Genomic DNA, 20,837 nt, shown 5'->3' on the forward strand with positions numbered 1-20,837 from the left:
CTAAGGGCAAAATAAAGAAGCTTGGAGGTTACTAACAGTAAGGCAACGATACAAATTGCCCAGTTTAAGTCCTGTTTGTCAGAAATCAATTCAGAACTCAATGAAACCAAAGAACATCTCACCCATCAAAAGATTACCAAACTGCAGAAGTATATCAAACAATTCAGCAGAGAGAAAGTGTACCCATACACTAAAGAGGACTACCACTTGGAAGGAGGGGCAGAGTCCTCAGATGAGTTGGGGAGCAGTGGCGAGGAGTGGAAAAAGAACACAAATCGCCAATATGCTCCAATGAACATGGTATACACGATCCTTTACCCACAATTTCCCAGGTGGCACCAACCTCCATTTCCTTTCTTCCAACCACACCTACAAATACCAATTAATCCTTTTTTAGGAAGAGGCCGGGGCAGAGGAAAGAATGTGCACTGGGAACCAGAAGAGCCACAAATCATAACCAGGAGCCACAGCGGGGCACCAATAAATAAGACCTAGGGCCTGATTCCAACCCTGGCGGGCGGCGGTAGCCGTCCGCCAGACGGGAATTGCCATTTGGCTGCCATGCGGCCAAAATACCGCTTACCCCATTCTGACATTCCCGCTGGGCCGGTGGGCGCTAACCAAGTTAGCGCCGGCCGGCCCAGCGGGAATGGGGGCCGCAACTCAGGAGCCGGCTCCGAATGGAGCCGGCGGTGTTGCGGCGGTGCGATGGGTGCAGTTGCACCCCTCGCGCTTTTCACTGTCTGCTAGGCAGACAGTGAAAAGCTTCATGGGGCCCTGTTCGGGGGCCCCTGCACTGCCCATGCCAGTGGCATGGGCAGTGCAGGGGCCCCCAGGGGCCCCAGGACACCCCTTACCGCCAGCCTCTTCCTGGCGGTGAAAACCGCCAGAAACAGGCTGGCGGTACGGGGGTCAGAATCCCCAGGGCAGCACTGCTTGCAGCGCTGCCCTGGCGGATTCTCACAGCCAGGGCAAAAACGGCGGATGACCGCCGGCCCCGGAAATCCGACCGCGGCTTTACCGCCACGGTCGGAATAGGGATTGAAGCACCGACAGCCTGTTGGCGGTGCTCCCGTCATTCGTAGCCCTGGCGGTCTTGGACCGCCAGGGTCAGAATGACCCCCCTAGTCATCAATCTGTTAGGCAAAATGTTGACCCCTACTGAATTAACAGTTTTGAATAAAGGTTTGGGCTTTGTCCCGACACCAAGAGAAGACTTGTTTCGACTTAACTGTGAAATTACTTCCGTATTTCAGAAGATTTGCCTACATTTTTGCTTTAAAGACCACCCTACTATGGCCTTGACCGGCGACACCAATCGGAGGAACCCATCCACCTTCATGCCTCCCCCAAGCATGGTACTGATTGAGGTCTTGACTTTTGAAAAGGCAGTGTGTCGAGAAATCGGACAATTACAACCTACACGGACATTCCAAAATGTATCTAATATTGAAAAACAGGCGATTAGCTCACTTTCTCTAGATCCGGAGATTACAATTAAACCTGTGGACGAAGGAGGAGCCATAGTCATTCTGGACACAACATTTTACAGACAAGAATGCATGAGGCTGTTAAGCGACACCTCCTACTATGAGCGCATAATGTTAAATCCGACACAACGTTTACAACGCACCCTCCGAGGTATGATAGAAGAAGCTGAATCAGCTGGATGGATCACTCATCAAGAGGCTACATTTCTGGACACAAAGGAACCCCGGGTCCCTTACTTTTACTAACCCCCACAAATACATAATGGGACCCCACTTCCAGGTAGTCCCATAGTGTCATGCACAGGGTCCATTCTTGAACCTTTATCCAAATTTTGTGACTTCTTCCTTCAACTCATTGTACAACAGACATCTACTTTCCTTAAAGATACTAAGGACACTTTGGTGTTGCTGGACCACATAAATGCCTGTGGAACCACAGATATAGTGATATGCCTTGATGTTGAGGCTCTTTATACTAACATACCACCGGACTCTACTCTTGAAGCAGTTGAGGAGATACTTTCCTCAACGACATGGGTCCATAAGACTCCGATAGGTTTTATTCTAACACTTTAGCTCTAAAAGATAACGCCTACGTCTTCCGATTCGAAGAGCAACTATACCACCAGATACAGGGGACATCTAAGGGTAGTACATTCGCTCACAACTTAGCCTGTCTCTATATGTATACCTTTGAAAAATGTCACATTTTGGAACCCACACATCCTTTCTTTTCCAATATTTTACTATGGTGACAATACATTGAGGATATACTCAGTCTGGAAGGGTGACAGAGACCAGGCAACAAAATTTGTCAGCTGGGTAAATACTCTGGACCAACATCTACATTTCACTGCCACTATTTCCAATGAGGAAGTAGCTTTCTTGGCCCTCTGCATTATTCTGAAGAACAGGGTCCTACATTCCTCTATTTTTCATAAACAGACAGATAAGAACAGCCTACTGTTATTTGATAGTCACCACCCAAAAACCTTGAGGATCAACCTGCCTTTTGGCCAGTTCTTGCGCTTGAGGCGCAACTGCAGCGACATATCTGATTTCTAAACACATTCTGGCACTCTGAGACAAAAATTGAGGGACCGACATTATCCGATTAAGGTAATCTAGCATGCAAAAAAGAGGGCTCAGAACATACAGAGAGAAGTATTAATGACTGATTCCTCTAAAATTCAACAGACCAGATTCACCTGTGTTACTACTTTTACACCTCTGAGTAATCATATCAAGAAGATTGTCAGTAAGCGATGGTCTATACTAACTAGTGCCGGAGAATCTCTGCAACGTCCATTGTTTGCATTCAAAATAACTCAAAATATCAGAGATTTGATTGTACTCACCAGACCTAAATGTAAAACAACCCCAGGTACTGTTGTGTCACAATCCTGGTTAGGAGGTCAGGGGCCACCACCCCTGTGGTGGTTGTAATGTCTGTTCCCTTTCAATGAATACCACAGAAATCGATTTGGGGGAGGCCAAAATGTGGCATTTAAACAGACACATGAACTGCTGCACCAAAAACTGTATTTATATGATTCAATGCCCCTGTGGTCTCCGCTACATAGGTATGACTACTAGGATGGCTAAGATATGGATTAATGAACACCGAAGCACCATTAGATGCCAACGAGCTTCGACTAAGCTAACTCTCCACTACATTGAACAGAATCACACACCTGATGACATCAAGTGGGTCATACTGGAGAGTGTGACTGATAATAGGAGTGTGTCAAGAGACTGTTTGAGAAAGAGCAACGATGGGTGTTCAGACTTAGGACTCATGGGAGGGGCTTTAATGATGAGGTTCCTTCGTCAGAATTGATATACCAGCTAGAGTGTTACACTTTTCTGGGGTACATATAGCACTAATTATGATGATTTCTTTGGCTCTTACCCTAGATTCTTAAGGATCTTAATGATACACATACACAATGAGGCAACAATATATGCTTTAAGATTGATTCTATTAACATGGGATGTGTTTTCACATGACCAGTACGATATACTAAGATGGCGCCACTCTCACACAAATTTCACCATTAGCCATGATCCTGCGCCACAAGATGGCCGCCGCCATTCTAAAGTGCTCTTGTAGTCCTATCTCTATGTCAGTGACCGCCGGCCTTCCATTGAAAAGTCACTGCTTCTCGGCACCGCCTTATCTCAGGAAGCGCAGAGCTTGGGTAGGTGCTACAGCATACGCCATTCCCCAAACTAGTAGGTGCACTTCTCTGTGGTCTCTGGCCCCCACACAGGGGTTGTATCTTTGCTTAGATACCTCTGTGAAACAACCCTGCGGACTCTCGGGTGATTTGTTTGTAGACCTCGGTAAGGAGTTTTTTCCAATTACTGCAGCTGACTGCTTCTTACGAATAGTGGCCAGCGGATTTGAAGTTAATCTAAATAACAACTGCGACAACTTACATGCTTGCATTCTCGTTCCATTCCCTTGGTGTGAGCTGTCAATGAATTTAACACTGAGTTCATGATCGCTTATTTTGAGATCACCGGCCCAGTCCTTATGACAGAAGCTACCAAAGACCATGACATATAGTATTCTATACCTGCATTTCACTTGGCGGGAGCTGTCATATTCAGGGGGCACTTTAAAATAAATCACTCGTCTGCTTGAGAGAGCTTATTTTTTAATTGAGTGAAGGATTGCTGTATTTACACTGATGGCATGTTTGATATTTATCTGCTGTTTATAACAACAACCAAAAATTGTAGGTGTGAAAAGCTACTTAGATACACAATGACGATATTTCTGTCCTCTTACTTAACCTCATTTACAGATTAATATATTTATTGGACCACACATGCCCGTCGTTATCCCTACTGGGCCCATCTTTTAATTCGAGGAGGGTAAGAGAGTAAGAGGGTAAGAGGTGATTTTATTATAACATTATTTTATTGGAGTGATTTGTAAATATCTAACACTTCTTGAGAGCACTACTAGGTGGTTTCACTATTTTGTTTGATTTCCATTGGTACGCAATGTATTGCTCCACGTGATGTCATATTGCTGTATGATTAATAAGTCTTTTTATTTCTACCTCCAGGTTCCTGTTCTATATTATACATCATCCAAACACCACATAGTCTAACATGACAGTGAGGATTAGGTATGTCTCTTTTTTCTAGGTCCTGATGACCACACTCAGATCCCTATGACTAGCACAGTGAAACATGTTGACCAATTCACGATAGGCAGTTTAGGAACTACCAAGACTCAGTGAATTAATCCCTATAGGTTACGGCATTTGACACACAACACAATATACAAGTAGGGGAATATAGTCATTAACCTTATTTTTCCCTCACCTTGGTTGTTTTTAACCTTGACAGGGTTCACATTTACAATAAAGATCTATTATTTGGTTTCCCCTAGTCAATTGTAACAGTTAAGTTTCACCAATCCCACATTATTGCACTCATTACCGGTATAGACACCTCTGGCAAAGAGACCCCTTGAGGGGCCCATCAGGCATTGCGGTGCCGGCCTGATGAGGAGCAAAGCCCTAAGATGGAGCATGTCACCGAAAGGTGATTGAGGGCTCTTGTTCCCAATTTTAACACTCACAGGGACCCTGAAATGGTAGGGAGGAGCCACACTTACAGTGGAACTGTGCATTCGTTTTTTGTTAGTTGTATGGCAGTATTATGCACAGGACCAATTAAAAATCTCCCACTTGATTAGCCCCTCCCTTATTGTTTTTTTGACTTGGAGGCTACTGCCAGACGGGCAGTGGACGGCAAGTGTTGCTATACCTGCAGGCCTGAATGTTGTCTACCGGATCCCTTTCCCTCACCCTTAAAGAAATGGGGGGCCTGTTGTTGGGGTGGTGGGCCTTGACAATGCTTGTAGGCAAATCCCAAAGCCTGGAAAGGAGCAAAATTGTTGGGGATAATACCTTGCTGGTCTGGATGAACAAAAGAAGTGCAGTAGCTCTACTTTCCTTGAAGAACTCAAGGGCAGATTTGGAAGGCATATCCATAACCGTATGACATGCTTGGCCTTATCCTGGCCATCCTGAATGGTCTGCGTCAAGTTGATACGAAATTCTTCTGCGACAGCTGGCAAGATCTCAGCAACCATGGGCCAGATGTCCTAAGCCATTTAGCGTTTCTTAATGGTCCGAATCACTATTTCAGGCCTTTAGGTAATTCTAAATGGCCTTTTGAGATGTTCAAAGCCCTGTAAGTGGTCACAAAATGCTTGAATTTGAGCCAAGAACAGGCTATGGGAATGGCTGTCTGGCAGGTCTCTTGAAAAGAAGGGTGACTCCCACTGAACATGGCAACCCTGCTGATAGAGGTGGGAGACTACCGATTTCAGGGCTAATCTCCCGCCTCAAAACTCCTTCATGCAGAAATACGACTTTCGCCGAATCATCTACTAGGAAGAGAGAGACAGCTTCTCTGCCCTCAGAAGTTGTCAGGGATGTACATTCTGAGCCAGCCTTAAAGCCAGATACCAGCCAGCTATTGGCTGAAATATGAGGCTTGGGTGTGTCCACGGCGAGGACTACGAAAAGGAATTCATTTGCCTGCTCATGCGCTGCCTAAAATTATTTCTTCATTTGGCGTTCTTTAGCCAACAAGAACTGGTCATGTCTAACTTAGAGTATGCACTGCCATTGACATGCTGCTGCAGGCCAAGGCATGACCCCATTGTCACCCTCTCTGCCTGCCATAGCGCTATCTCTGTGCTCCTGCCAGCTAAGTAAAAACAAAAAAACACAGGATATTTGCTATTAATCTTACAGCTTACATCTGATCCTGCAGAATACTTGCAAGGTCGGTCCCTCTGCTGTGCAAGGACACACCTGACACACAATGCCCTAGACTCCCCCACATATGTGGAAAACAAAACAATTGTTGCCTCCAGAGACACGTGAGTTCTGCACAACGTGAAATGCTGTCGCTGGAAAGTTTCAGAAAAAGTCAGTCTAAGACAATCCTTTTCAGGTTGTGACAGAGAAAACTGTTATCTACTCTCATCTCAGTTATACAACATCCCACCTCTCATCATCTTCAGGAGAGAAACAAGGCCCCTCTCCTAAAGAACCACATGATAGGAAAGGGCTTTTCCAGCCACCTGTGGATAGACAGCCCGCTGTAGGGCCTGAATTTACTCATCTTTAAAATACGAAAATATCCCGTGGCAAGGAAGGTTCGTTTTCACTTTTATGGCAACCTCCAAGTCTTGACAACAAGGCATGCTCTTTTAGTAAAATCTATGATCGACCTTCTGATGGTCTGTACCCATATTTCATAAGCTTCCTTGAACTCTACAACATGATGGCTAAATGTAATTTCCAGTGACTATTACCATGGCTCAGAGCACTCTTCTAGAAAGCCTGAATTAGACCATATAATATACTCGTTGATCCATCCTCTAATTACTCCGGTACTCAACCCCTTTCACTTGTTGGTAGCTTCTAGGAGGAGTGTAGTTAACAGCTACTCTGAGAAGTTACTGCCACAGCTGAGTGTACTCATATGAAAAGACAGTGCAGCACCTGCGGCCTATGCATCAAAAAATAGCCCATCACCTCTTGCATTGTCACATGATGGCTAACCAATGTCAAACAGTTCCATCATCACTACGCGCAGCTCCATGTGAAGCTATTATGCTCTATTCTCTTCTCACACTCCCCTCCCACAAATGATGGAGATAGAAAACCCCACAGCACACCATTGAGGGTCACACCTTTGAGTGCTCAATCACAGCAAGCCCATGCATTATTTCCAATGTGTAAATACTTCAAAAAGACCTTGTTTTATAGTCAACAACATAGTGCATTCTGGAACTTGCTGCTTTTTTGTTTTAACTGCAAGCATGGCCTAAAATATCTCAACATTGTAAGTGCTGTTTGCTAAAAGGCAGGACTGGTGGAATGTGTCACAAATGACAAGGGCCATTTAGCCACTAGTCTGTGCTCGCAGACACAAAGCACTGACCCTCTTCAACCACCTCACCCACTGATTCAATTGGCTACTTAATGTAGAATAAACAAAGCTCACTGAGTCTTCTAAACTGAATCACTATAGTAATCTGAGGATATGCACAGGAAAACCAGCAAATAAAGTCCCCCGCTAAGAAGCAACTAACCAACTAGACCACAAAGCAGTGCCTCACTGCACCCCAGTAGCATTCTCTGACAAATACCCTGAACTCTGCCGAAAGTAGCAAAGGTCAAGAGGCATCTGTCTGCCTCAAGTCATGAACACTAATGCGACTTCATCCAAAATAAATATCAAGTACGCCTGGAATTCAATTCGTGGGCCTAAACGTAAATCAAATTCAAAGCATCAGAAATAGCAACCACTTGGTGAGATAGGGGTTGGACTGATTTACACCCACCATTGTACATGAATACTTACTCCCACCCTGCTCTTCAGCATCTTAAATAGGAAAGTATGTTAATACTTCAAATTGTTTTCCATGTGTTTGCTAAAACATTTCTGTTGGGATCCTCCTTAAAAGCACTTTAGTTATTCTGTCACTCTTTGGTGCCTGGTCTGGAACTCTGCAACTACAGAAATAAATACAAATATCTTTAAACTATTACAAAGTCCCCTAAATGTCCAAGAGGTTAAAATGTAATGGGATACAGTGTTTGTCTCCAGTCTTGTACCAGGGTGCTGCACTTTGTTTTTTTTAGTCCACTGCATACAGGAGCATATGTTTCAGATACATAGTTCCTCGCTTCCTTCACGCTGCATGGTAATTATGGGAATTTTCAATGTTCATGCAAAACCTTTTCTGTGCATTGGGCAAACTAACTCATATAAGTGTAGTCTGGCCAGCAGCTCGCCATGCTCCAAAACATTAAACAAGCAGAACTACATCAGTCACTAGAAGGATAGTCTTACATAGTTCAGAGGTCATCTTCTGGATATATCTAAGCTGCATCTTTTTACTATTGGAATCCGATACATCTCTCAATTACAGTTTTCATGTTACAACCCTTTTGGTTACTTAAACTTATGAATAACACATTCAAAGGTCAAGCAATTCTCATACGGACACTTACTTTACAAGACACGTATATAAGCACAAATGAATATGAGGCACATGGTGGTATTTGGTATACACAAAGACACAAACAGTTTCCACATCTGACAAAAAGATACCAAACAACAAACAATAGCATTCCTTGACAAAATGTAAACCTTTCATAAAGAACTTGAAATATGCCTGCTTCTCATTTGTTTTTCGCTTTTCGTTTTGAAGCTTTGGTACATGATGGATGTGTGTGTAAGTATCTGTGCAACACGAAAACACGATGGTTCCAGCAGCAAGTGAATCATGACTGGTCGAGAGAAGGAGCGAGTAGGTGCTCATGAAGCTGCCTCATCTTCTTCCAGGTCAGGAAGTTCAAAATCCTTAGGGCAGTCTCCACTGGTCTGCTTTCTGGAGGGATGACACACAAGGGAAAGGGTAAGTAACTCGTGAAAAGGAATAGGTGTTTTTTAAAAATCAAAGCTAAAACAAAGCAAATGGTCACCCATCTATTTTCTGCAGCAATTAGCATATTCGTTCTGCAGAGCAATTGTCCTGTTTGCATTCTAAACTTCTGAAAACATTTATGATGAAATAACGTACATGATGTGTATGAAATAATGTACCAAATTGGACATTAAAAGGGTATTGTATATAGGGGTATAAGACCATATGCAAAGTGGTTTTCTGCAGGCATGAAACCCCTCAGGTGAAACATTCTTTTCTTGTAAAGTACCCAGTAGGGGGAACACTATTTAATGGAATTAGTGGGCAACAGTTCTCCTTAACTCTGGTAAATTCTACCACTACTCCAGCCATACCACACAGCAGAGCTTTCAAGAGCAGAGCTGTAGAATAATTTGCATGGGTCCTCCAAAGTATCTCATTGCTATGCTACAAGGAATACAGAACTCTGCAGTCAAAACATGTCTAAGCCTCCACAAACGTGAGATCACATCAGACTCGTCCTGAAAGCACTCCACTGTCTCCAGTTTAGATGAAATTCAAGGCTCCTTTGCTGTCCACACCACTAAAAACCCACCAGGATTCTCTGTTCCCAGTGATCCTTCTGGATTTTGAAACACTGTAGTTGATCCGCGGATGTTCAATGACCTAGTCTGCAGAATGCCCTCAGCCTTCACCTAAGAACCAAACCTACATCAAGTAGTCCATAAACTTCTGAAAACTGAAATACTTAGACTGTACTTCAACCGAACTCCATGCAACTTCCGAGGTCGCTGTAGGCAATTATTGGCCACAGCTTATGACCCTCCAATTCGACTCTAACTCCTGCTCTTTCTTCCTATTGTTTATTTTCTGTATTACCGCAAGGCCTTTGAAGTAAAAAAAAGTTTTTAAATCAGAAATTGAAAGAACGTTTGTGGTCTATCTGCATTTGCCTTTTGGCAAACTTAATCGGGATTTACAACAAGGGAGTACTCAGTAGCGCACACACATTTGATCAATGAAAATAAAACAAACCTTAAGCTTGAGAAAACATAACCATTTATTCCAGTTTCTGTAAATATTACACGTGGGTATCACAGCGCGTATTGATATAGTGCAAAATCAAATTTGAATATTTTTATTAAATTACCCGGAAGTGTCCATCTGACAACATGTACAATACGCTTCATGATTCCTGGAGGCCTATAACCCATTTTATTTGATAGGCACATCTGCACATTTTCTGGATATCACAGTAAAGGTAGCTCACTTTCAATATTGGCAAACAAAAGCATGAGTTTGGGAAAATAATGAATTTAGAACTATATTTATGCATAGTTATCTTTAATTCAAGGTCTCAAAATTTTCAGCCTCCTGCTCATTAGATAGTATAGTCGAACTAACAGTTTCTGTCAGGTGTTTATGATCCATAGGCTTGTATTGGGAGAAAGATGTACAAAAACTCTCAGAAGTTGGATATATTTTAGCATTACATACCCCCAACTGACTTTATTGAATAATAGCTCCGATTAGCTGAAATGGGAATTGTTTCCTTGGTGTATGCTGTCCCTTTTGCTATTTTTGTATTCACCGCAAGTTAGACTTTTAGGTCTCCCAACCTATTGCGTTTTATTTTCATACTTTAAAATAAATAGAAACACAGGCCGCACTAGCTTAGTATGATAAAATTCTCTTCAAACCATATTTGTCAGTGAAATCCACATCTGTTTCGCCTTTGAACAAACGCTCCCAGATGGGCCTTTAAGAGATGATATTATTACATTAATAGAATACTCTGAAGATAATCTTCTGACACACGAGCTATAGGATTCAATTTCTTTTGCTAGACTCAGAGGAGAGATGGGGACCTTGAAATCTGTTATGCAACGCGGACCCTGCACTTCCAGTCATTGACTACATAATGCACGCGTCACTGAGCACGAGGCTCTTCTGTACTGAGGCAGCAGCCGGCGCGGTAATCCTCCCCCTGATCTGCACATCTGATTCTCTCTGCAGCTGCACAATAGGTCATGTGTGATTTTATACATCATTATTCTAATGTAGCCAAAGTCGAGGAGAATTTAAGGAATACACTCGTGTTTAAAAAAAATTTCTTAGAATCTTACTGCAGATCAAGAAAACATTCAGCAAGAACGCCAGCCCCTCTGTTTGAAATGCCACCTAAATTGATGTTTTTCGAGCAATAACGCGCACCTTTGCTAACGTGTTTACCCAGATGCTCACAGCAGTTTAAATGCCAAAAGAAGCAGGAAAGAGTAATTGAAACTGCATGTTTGCATTGGACTGCTGTGAAATAGGCCCTGTCCATTGCCTGACCGCTTAGGATGCACAAAGCGTGAGGCTGTTTTCATCTGAGGATTTCCCTGGAGAGATGTGTGAATGTACAGACCTTTGCAACCCGTCTAAACATTTTGCAATTTTCGGTAAAACCTGCTCCTTCCCCAAGCAGTTCCTGATAGAATGCAAAAGAATTTTAGAGGCTGATCTCGCCTGTAAAACAGTGCATCGTAAACGATCCACACTTGAGTATGGGAAGCAGCACTCCAGGAGTATTCTTTTACATACTGTTACATGCCTTTGTGAATCGACCCCCGAACCGTCCACTTCCCTGTGGGTAAACGTGAAAAGAGGGGGCAGTTCTTTCTATCTGTACTAATTCTATAGGGATAATTTCTGAACACTGCCATTTTAGATGGTTTGGGTCAATTCGCAAAAGCACGCAAGAGTATGTAAACGAGCACTACACTGCTACCACGTTATGTACCCCAAAATGCCTTTGTGAAAAGCCCCTGGCTGTTTATTACAGAGGGTTTCCCTATGCTTGGTACTCTGCCCTGGGGCACAATATAAATATGTTAGAATAAAAAGCGAGCCAGGGAACAGCTGACCTTGAAAACAGATCTTTTCACTGGAACCTTTTAGGCCCAGCTCTGAAATAGCAAGTAATATATCAGTCTAAAGGGCATCTGTGCCCTCGCAGAGATAGTGAAGTAATTCACAGCTGTCACTGCCCTCTTTAAATGATTTATGGCCCCAAAGAGCGTAAATGGATTCATTATTCGATGTGATAGGAGGACAGTCTGCGCAAAGCCTGGAGCACGCGATAAGAGCTTGCAATGTTAGGCTAAAAAGAGCCTTCCAGCTTCTCTGCACAGGGCGAAGCTCCATCAGGCTGAAGGCATTGCAGTAGCTACCTTGCACTCTCTCTCTTTCCATATTAAACACCTCTATATTACGAGCAACTTGGATAAATTGTTACCAACGACTGCACTTTCAGTCGATACTAAGGGCCAGATGTAGCAAAACGCCAATGTGCGACTTGCAAATTGCGAGTCCCTGCGACTCGTAATTTGCAACTCGCAAATTGGTATGCAGAACGGTGTCTCAGACACCGTCTGCGAGTCGCTATGGGGTCGCAATGACCCACCTCATTAATATTAATGAGATGGGTCGCAAATTGCGGCCCCATAGCGACTATAGGCACTCGCAAACATGGAGGCCTGCTGTAGTCAGCAGACCATGTTCGTGACTGCTTTTAAATAAAGCAGTTTTTTTTTTTTTAAGTGTAGCCCGTTTTCCTTAAAGGAAAACGAGCTGCACTTAAAAAAAAAAAACGAAACCTTTAGTTTCGGTATTTTTTCAGGGCAGGGAGTGGTCCCTTGGACCACTCCCTGCCCTGAAAAAATATTTGTGGGTCCATTCACAAAATGGAAGGGGTCCCATGGGGACCCCTTCCAATTTGCGAGTGGGTTACCATCCACTTCAAGTGGATGGTAACTGCGACTCCATTTGCGACCGCATATGCGGTCGCAAATGGAATTGCATTCCACTCCGAATCGCAAATAGGAAGGGAACACCCCTTCCTATTTGCGATTCTGAAATGCATATTGCGAGTCGGTCCCGACTCGCAATATGCATTGCTGAATAGCAAAGAGGCTTTTGCGCCTCGCAAACGGCGATTTTCGCAGTTTGCGAGGCGCAAACCCTTTGCTACATCTGGCCCTAACTGTCCATTTTGCATACCGAAGCAGCCTTGAAAAAGGAGGCCTTAAATCTCACTTGGGTGGCACCTAAGGCATACCTTCTATAGTCAGTATCTTCAGCTGACACCCATTCATGGTATTCACATTAGTGAGTGTTCTGCAATGAAATTTTTTTTTTTTTTTTATTATGACCCACAATTACAGTCCATCCTTGTCTTATATCTCCTAGACTTGCAGCAGATCTTTGGGAATGGCTCCTAAACACCACGCTCCAAGAAACCAGCTCCCGAATGCACTTCATTATCTTGATTGTGGCTATGGAACTGCAACATTGTCACCAGCAGATAATCATTAAAGAGTATCTTGCAGGAGTGTTACAGGTATGGTATCTTGCAGCCAATCTCATTGGTTGTATTTTTAAAACTCAGGTAACGAGTGCCATAACCAACAAGGTACCACCATCCCAAGGCACGTAGCTCTGTGGGTTCTAGGGATGGTCCATCAGCAGCAAGTCAACTCTCTTCCATACTGTGGCCATCTTGGTGAGCCTCTGTTCCAGTGGCTGCCTTTTATGATGCTTCAAGAAGACTCAGAGATAAGACTCAGGGTAGAATCCACCAACGAACTCAGGGAGGTAATTTCCCAAAATACAAACAATTGCAAGATCATCTGTAGTATCACATTCTTATGGACATCTGCCATCCTTCAGTTGTAGAATAACTTGGCGGAAAGACGGTATTTCTTTATGTGGTAAATGGCACTTGCAGTAGCTTTTGTTTCCTTATAAGTACTAACCAGGGACAATAAACATCTGACACACCATGATGATAATGGTCCTGAAGTTTCCCAATACAGGAAACATTTAGGGAAGAACAAGTGTCTTTAGTCAGTACCACAAAGGGACCAAGACTTCTTTTAGCGCTCTGGCTCCTCTCCAGTGTGGAAGAGGAGATTAGCTATCTGTGTGTCCAGAAACCTTGGCATTAGCCATTGTTCTTGATCCTGGTGTTCCTGACCCCTTTTCTTAGGCTATTACTCAGAGCTTTGCCTCTGGTACTGGATCCTTTGAGAACCCTGAAAATCTCCTGCGAAGTTCTGAGCATACTATTTAGGATGACCTTCCTATTTGTGTTGTTAAACATTCTATGATTTATGCTCAGCCCTACTTGCAACCCTTCCATCTGCATTCAAAACTACCTTCTTTAGGATTCCAGTTCAATAGGCACCGAGTACTGTTATTACTATTATTACTATAAAAGTAGAGAAAACTGGTGATTGTTTCATGTCTCCACTTCTAACTGGTTAAATGATACCGTGGAAACAAAACTGAGGGTGGATTGAAGCTATAGGCATGAAAAAGAAAAAAAATAACTTGGTGAATTGAGTCACTTCTAAAATATATCCTCCTTTCTGGGCTATTCTGAGACAAAATAATGATTGTGTTACAGTGGGAACAGACTACCTCCCTCTTAGGAACACACTGGACTTAAAGGTTTGTTAGTTTGAGGCCCAAAACTCCTAGGCCCAGAACATCAACGTTCCTGAGTTCTGGGTGGGTCCCCCTTGGTGACGAAACAGGTTAAGACAATCTCTATACCATAATACAGAAAACTGTAATCTGTGCTAAAAAGAAAAGTCTACAGTCCCAACACCAACCTTGTGATTTGAGTCCACAAGCAATGGACCTGGGGCACAGGGGCTAGACAATTATAAGATCTCTGCTCTGCTGGCAGGGCCTGAAGAATCTTCATGTGACTTGAGGACACTCTTCTGCCACTGAGGACAAAGGCATGTCATAGCATTTGCAAGTGTAGTATACTCTTAACCAATGTACATACCTCTATTCCTTTATATTGAGACTTGCTTATAAGCCATCATTCTCGACATGTGTTGGAAATGGCCCTTTTTGCAGGGTCATCCCCAGTCTTTTTGCCTCCTGCCTCCTATTTTTTCTGAACTGCTGCTGTTGGCTTTTGAACTCTGAGCACTTTACCACTGCTAACCAGTGCTAAAGTGCACATGCTCTCTGTGTAAATTGTATGTAATTGGTTTATCCATGATTTGCATTTTTGGTTTACTGGTGAGTCCCTAGTAAAGTGCACTAGAGGTGCCAGGGTCTGTAAATCAAATGCTACTAGTGGACCTGCAGCACTGGTTGTGCCACCCACATAAGTAGCTCTGTAATCATGTCTCAGACCTGCCATTGCAGTGTCTGTGTGTGCAGTTTTAACTGTAAATTCGACTTGGCAAGTGTACCCCCTTGCCAGGTGTTAGACCTGACAGCCTTAGGGTGGTCACCCCTAACTTTTTGCCTGCCTCCCTCCACTTGTTGGACACTGTTTTTGCTGGTTTTTAGACTATGCGCACTTTACCACTGCTAACCAGTGTTAAAGTGCATATGCTCTCGCCCTTTAAACATGGTAACCTTGGATCACACCAAATTGGACTATTTGATTTACTTATAAGTGCCTAGTAGAATGCACTCTATGTGCCCAGGGCCTGTAGATTAAATGCTACTAGTGGGCCTGCAGCACTGGTTGTGCCACCCACTTTAGTAGCCCCTTTACCTTGCCTCAGGCCTGCCATTGCAAGGCCTGTGTGTGCAGTTTCACTGTCACTTCGACTTGACATTTAAAAGTACTTGCCAAGCCTAAAACTCCCCTTTTTCTACATATAAGTCAACCCTAATGTGTGCCCTAGGTAACCCCTAGAGCAGGGTGCTGTGTGGGTAAAAGGCAGGACATGTACCTGTGTAGTTTACATGTCCTGGTAGTGTAAAACTCCTAAATTAGTTTTTACACTACTGTGAGGCCTGCTCCCTTCATAGGCTAGCATTGGGGCTGCCCTCATACATTGTTGAAGTGGTAGCTTCTGATCTGAAAGGAGTAGGAAGGTCATATTTATTATGGCTAGAATGGTAATACAAAATCCTGCTAACTGGTGAAGTTGGATTTAATATTACTATTTTAGAAATGCCACTTTTAGAAAGTGAGCATTTCTTTGCACTTAAATCTTTCTGTGCCTTACAATCCGGCTGGGTTTAATTGACAGCTCCTTGTGCATTCACTCAGACACACCCCAAACACAGGGTACTCAGCCTTACTTGCATACATCTGCGTTTTGAATGGGTCTTCCTGGGCGGGGAGGGTGGAGGGCCTGCTCTCACACAAAGGACTGCCACACCCCCTACTGGGACCCTGGCAGACAGGATTGAACTGAAAGGGGACCTGGTGCACTTCTAAGCCACTCTTTGAAGTCTCCCCCACTTCAAAGACACATTTGGGTATAAAACAGGGCCTCTGCCCTACCACCTCAGACACTTCCTGGAGAAGAAACCTGAACCAGAACCTGCACCCTGACAAGAAGAACTGCCTGGCTGCCTAAAGGACTCACCTGACTGCTTTCTACAGAGGACTGCTGCCTTGCTGTTGCCCTGCTGTCTGGCTGCTCTCTTGCTTTGCTGCAGAAGTGCTCTCCAAGGGCTTGGATAGAGCTTGCCTCCTGTGCTCTGAAGTCTCAGGACCAAAAAGACTTCTCTTTTGCAACTCGACTCCTTGTGTGGAGAATAATGGCGCCTGCGGTGCGACCGGAACGTCGATGCACAGCCCACCTGGGACAACGCCGCCCGACTTCCAGAGGGGAAATCGACACAGCGCCTGCCGTGAGGGAGAAATTTCCCTGCATCGCCCACCGGAACGACGCAGAGCTGGTTAACAAGCCCAGGATTCCACGCACAGACCCCGGGGCGTCTGAAAACCCCGCAACCCGAAGAGTAGACCCATCCGCGTGCCGGAAATCAACGCAGCGTCTTCCCCACATGGAAAATAATGACGCAAGTCCGTGTGTGAAGGGGCAAAACTGACGCACACACCATTTTCCATGCATCTCCTCCTCTGCGGCCCTTTGCAGAGATTTTTCACTCAAACCAGGTACTTTGTGCTTGAAAGAGACTTTGTTTGCATTTAAAAGACTTAAGACACTTTATATCACTTTCCAGTTATATCTTTACATTTTCTTATTGCATCTTTTATCGTTTTGACCTGCAAATATCCAGATAATTATTATATATTTTTCTAAACACTGTCTGGTGTATTTTTGTGGTGCTATATTGTGTTATTGTATGATTTATTGCACAAATACTTTACATATTGCCTTCTAAGTTAAGCCTGAGTGCTCAGTAAAGTTGATTTTAAGATTGTGTGTTTGAAAATGCCACTTTTAGAATGTGAGCATTTTCTTGCTTATACCATTTCTGTGACTCTGCCTGTTTGTGGATTCCCTGTCTGGGTCAGTTTGACAATTGGGCTGGTTGCACCTCACACTAGACAGTGACACAAAGGGAGCTGGGGTGTAGCCTGCATACCCTGATGAGCCATCTGTGCTAGGAGGGAGGGGAGGAGTGGTCACTCACACCTGAAAGGGCTGTGCCTGCCCTCACACAATGCAGTCTCCAACCCCCTGGTGAGTGTCTGGGGCCTGGCCTGGGCAAGGCAGGATTTCACATTCAAAGGAGACTTTACTTTGAAGTAGGCCTACTTCAAAGGAGAAATTGGGTATAAAAAGGGCACCCAAAACCACAGACTTTAGAAACACTTCTGGAACCAAGAGGAACCTCTGCCTGGAGAAGAGCTGAATAGCTGAGGAAGAAGAGCTGCCCTGCTTGTGACTGTGCTTTGTGGAGCTATCCTGCAGTTGCTGTTTCTGCCAGAGTAAGAGGGCAAAGACTGGACTTTGTGTGCCTTCCATCTTGAGAAGAAATCTCCAAGGGCTTGATCTAGAGCTTGCCTCCTGTTGTTTGAAGTCTCAGGGACAGCAAAGACTTCTCTCTGCCAGCACCTGGAGTCTCTGGAGAGACTCCTACTCTGCCCTGTGGTGCCCATCCAGTTCCTGGGACCCTGAAAGGAGAAGCTGGCAGCCTAAAGACAAGAAAATCCAGAGCGCGTGCGGGAAAAAGATTGACGCGACTCCGATCTGCGGCTGAAGAAACGACGCGCCGCCGGCTCCGCAGCTGAGAAAACGACACTCGCAGGAAATGCGACTGAAGAATCGACGCACTGAGCAGGAGAAATGACGCGTAGCTTCGCTGACGGAGGTTGGGAGATCACAACCTGGGCTGAGGGGATTTCGGATCATCGTGCGGCTGGATTTCCGACTCACGTACCGCCGTGCGGAGTTATTTTTGATGCACACCCACCCGGGAGGGGTTATTTTTGACGCACACCCACCCGTGAGGGGTTATTTTTGATGCGCACCAGGTACATTTTCACGCTAGCAGCGCTAGTGTGTGTTTAAAACTACTTAAAGACTCTTTTTGCATTTTTATTCATAACTTGGCTTGTGTATAGTGGATTTTTGTCATTTTGGTCTTATTTTGTTTAGATAAATATTTCCTATTTTTCTAAACCTGTGTTGTGTCATTTTGTAGTGTTTTCATTAAGTTACTTGTGTGTGTTGGTACAAATACTTTACACCTAGCACTCTGAAGTTAAGCCTACTGCTCTGCCAAGCTACCAAGGGGGTAAGCAGGGGTTAGCAGAGGGTGATTCTCTTTTACCCTGACTAGAGTGAGGGTCCTTGCTTGAACAGGGGGTAATCTGACTGTCAACCAAAGACCCCATTTCTAACAACATGTATTAGAATGTCTAAGAAATAAATCTTGTATCATTACACCTGCATGTGAATTTGAGGTTTGGGTCATTATTATTTAGGGACTAAAGATATATCTCTAACTCATTATTAACAAGTCATCTACACATCTCAACTAGACAACAACACAAATACACCAATGATTATATTGATACACTACATGCACTGTCCTCTGCCAAAATGTGATCAGCACGTTTGCTGAATAAGGAGCAAGAAATAAGCCTATGGCAGATTCTGACACTGGTACTGAATACAAAGTAATTATGATACAGAATAATTCTGCCATCTCCAAAGGAATCTGACTATACTGAAAGTAAGAAGCTAAGTGATGATTAAAAAGCAGCTCAGTACACTCAGACAAACGCTATATCTAATTCTCCTATTTAAGGAACTGTTAAACCTTAAAATCCTTGGTGGGGGACTCCCCCAAACCTTTTGCCTTCATCACTCCTGTGTGCTGAATTTGTTTTTTGTTGACTTTAGAACTCTGTGCACTTTACCACTGCTACACAGTGCTAAAGCGATTGTGCTCTCTTCTTCAAACATCGTAACATTAGACTATCCTTATTTAGCACATTTACATTACTTGCAAGTCCCTAGTAAATTGTACTACCAGTAAGCAGTGCCTGTAAATTAAATGCTCCTAGTGGGTCTACAGCACTACATGTGCCACCCACTAAAGTAGCACTTAACGTGTCTCAGGCCTGCCAGTGCACCTTGTAGTGCAGTTTTAAACTGCCATTTTGGCCTGGCAAAATAAATCTTTTGCCAGGCACAAACCTTCCTTTATAATACTTATAGGTCACCCCTAAGGTAGGTCTTAAAGCCTCATAGGGCAGGAAGCATGGCATTTAAAAAGTAGGACATGAGTACTTTTATATGTCCTTGCAGTGAAAAGCTCCTAAAGGCATTTTTTTGACAGTTGTAAGGCCTATCTCTCCCATTGACTAACACTGAGTAACTTATTACATTTGATAAGTGCTAACTTTAGATTGGGAGCAGGTAGAAATATGCCTTTCGTACTCAAATGAATTGAAATTTTAAATCTTCTTTAATGGTAAAGTTGGATTTTAAGTCACATTTCTGAAAATGCCCCTTTTAGAAAGTTAGCATTCTCTTGTTCCAACCAACTGTGCTGTTCTGCCAGTGTCATGGGTCATATGACTGTGAATGCCTCTGCTTTTGGGGTTGTGTATTGCTTTCACACAGCACAAAAGGGGCATAGGTGTGGACAGGATGGGCCATCCTGACAAGAAGACTAGGGAGTAGCTGTGTCCAGCCTCACTAACACTTCAAAGCCCGACAGCACACACAAAGGAGCCTGACAAAAGGACCGACCTGCCTTTTGTCACCCCTAGACAGCTTGGAGCCTTGACTAGGGGGAAGTGAAGCACTTTCCACACCCAGTTGTGGGGATAAGACAGGGACTCCCCACACACAAAGGCTGGCACCAGGTATAAATACTAGACCTTCAAAGCCACTTAGCATAACACTCCTGGACCTGTAGAAGATTCAGAAGGACTCCTGCTGCTAGAGGACTACCTGCTGCTCGAAGGACTGCCTCGATGTATGAAGAAGGAAGACTGGCCCTGCTTGCCCTGCTCCTAGGCTACCCAGAGTGACTCCAAGGATCAGCTGGCTGACCTCTTGTGTGATCTAAATGGACAAAAGCTTCACAGGCCTCCCTGCAACTGCCCAGCTGACCTGCTGCAAAAAGACCTGCTTGAGCACTGCTGCTAGCCTCTGCTGTAATGAGTACTGATGCCCAAGACGTGCCCCCCAAATCCTTGACCCTTGGCTGGCATTTGTGGTCACTGCTTCTGAAGGAAAAAGTGAAAATCCTGAAATTTTGGTTCCTCGCAACCATGAACAGGCCAATCCTTGCCAAGACTCTGCAGACCGTAAAGACCACCAATGATGCGCTCTGGTGAAACCTTCTCTTCATGTGACAAAGACTGTCCGCAGCAACTGGCATCGTGAAACCTGCACGTTGCACTACAGTAATGACAGCCTGCGACAAACGTCAAACTGAATCTGCAGGAACAACCGTTCACAATGCTTGACTGGCGTGTCACACTATAGCAACGACCAGCCACGACGCTTGAGCTGCTCTTTGCCGTACAGCAATGATTATCTGCAGTGCTCATACTCCTCCTTGTGGCCTCGTCCAACCTGAATAGTACTCTTTGAGCCGGACTTGAGAAGGTGACTTTTCAGCGA

General features: G+C 44.2%; 1 protein-coding gene across 3 annotated transcripts in view; it reads right to left on the reverse strand.

Moving 5' to 3' along the window:
* Nucleotides 1-858: 858 nt before the first annotated feature.
* Nucleotides 859-20,837, reverse strand: part of CAMKK1 (calcium/calmodulin dependent protein kinase kinase 1) — a 1,090,978-nt gene continuing 1,070,999 nt past the window's right edge. For all 3 annotated transcript variants that reach the window (XM_069226681.1, XM_069226682.1, XM_069226683.1), the window contains one exon: nt 859-8,931. In XM_069226681.1, the coding sequence (XP_069082782.1) occupies nt 8,859-8,931 (73 nt within the window). In that variant the 3' untranslated portion in view covers nt 859-8,858. The remainder of the gene's footprint in view (nt 8,932-20,837) is intronic.

Source organism: Pleurodeles waltl, chromosome 3_2 (assembly GCF_031143425.1).
Source record: "Pleurodeles waltl isolate 20211129_DDA chromosome 3_2, aPleWal1.hap1.20221129, whole genome shotgun sequence".
Lineage (NCBI taxonomy): Eukaryota > Metazoa > Chordata > Amphibia > Caudata > Salamandridae > Pleurodeles > Pleurodeles waltl.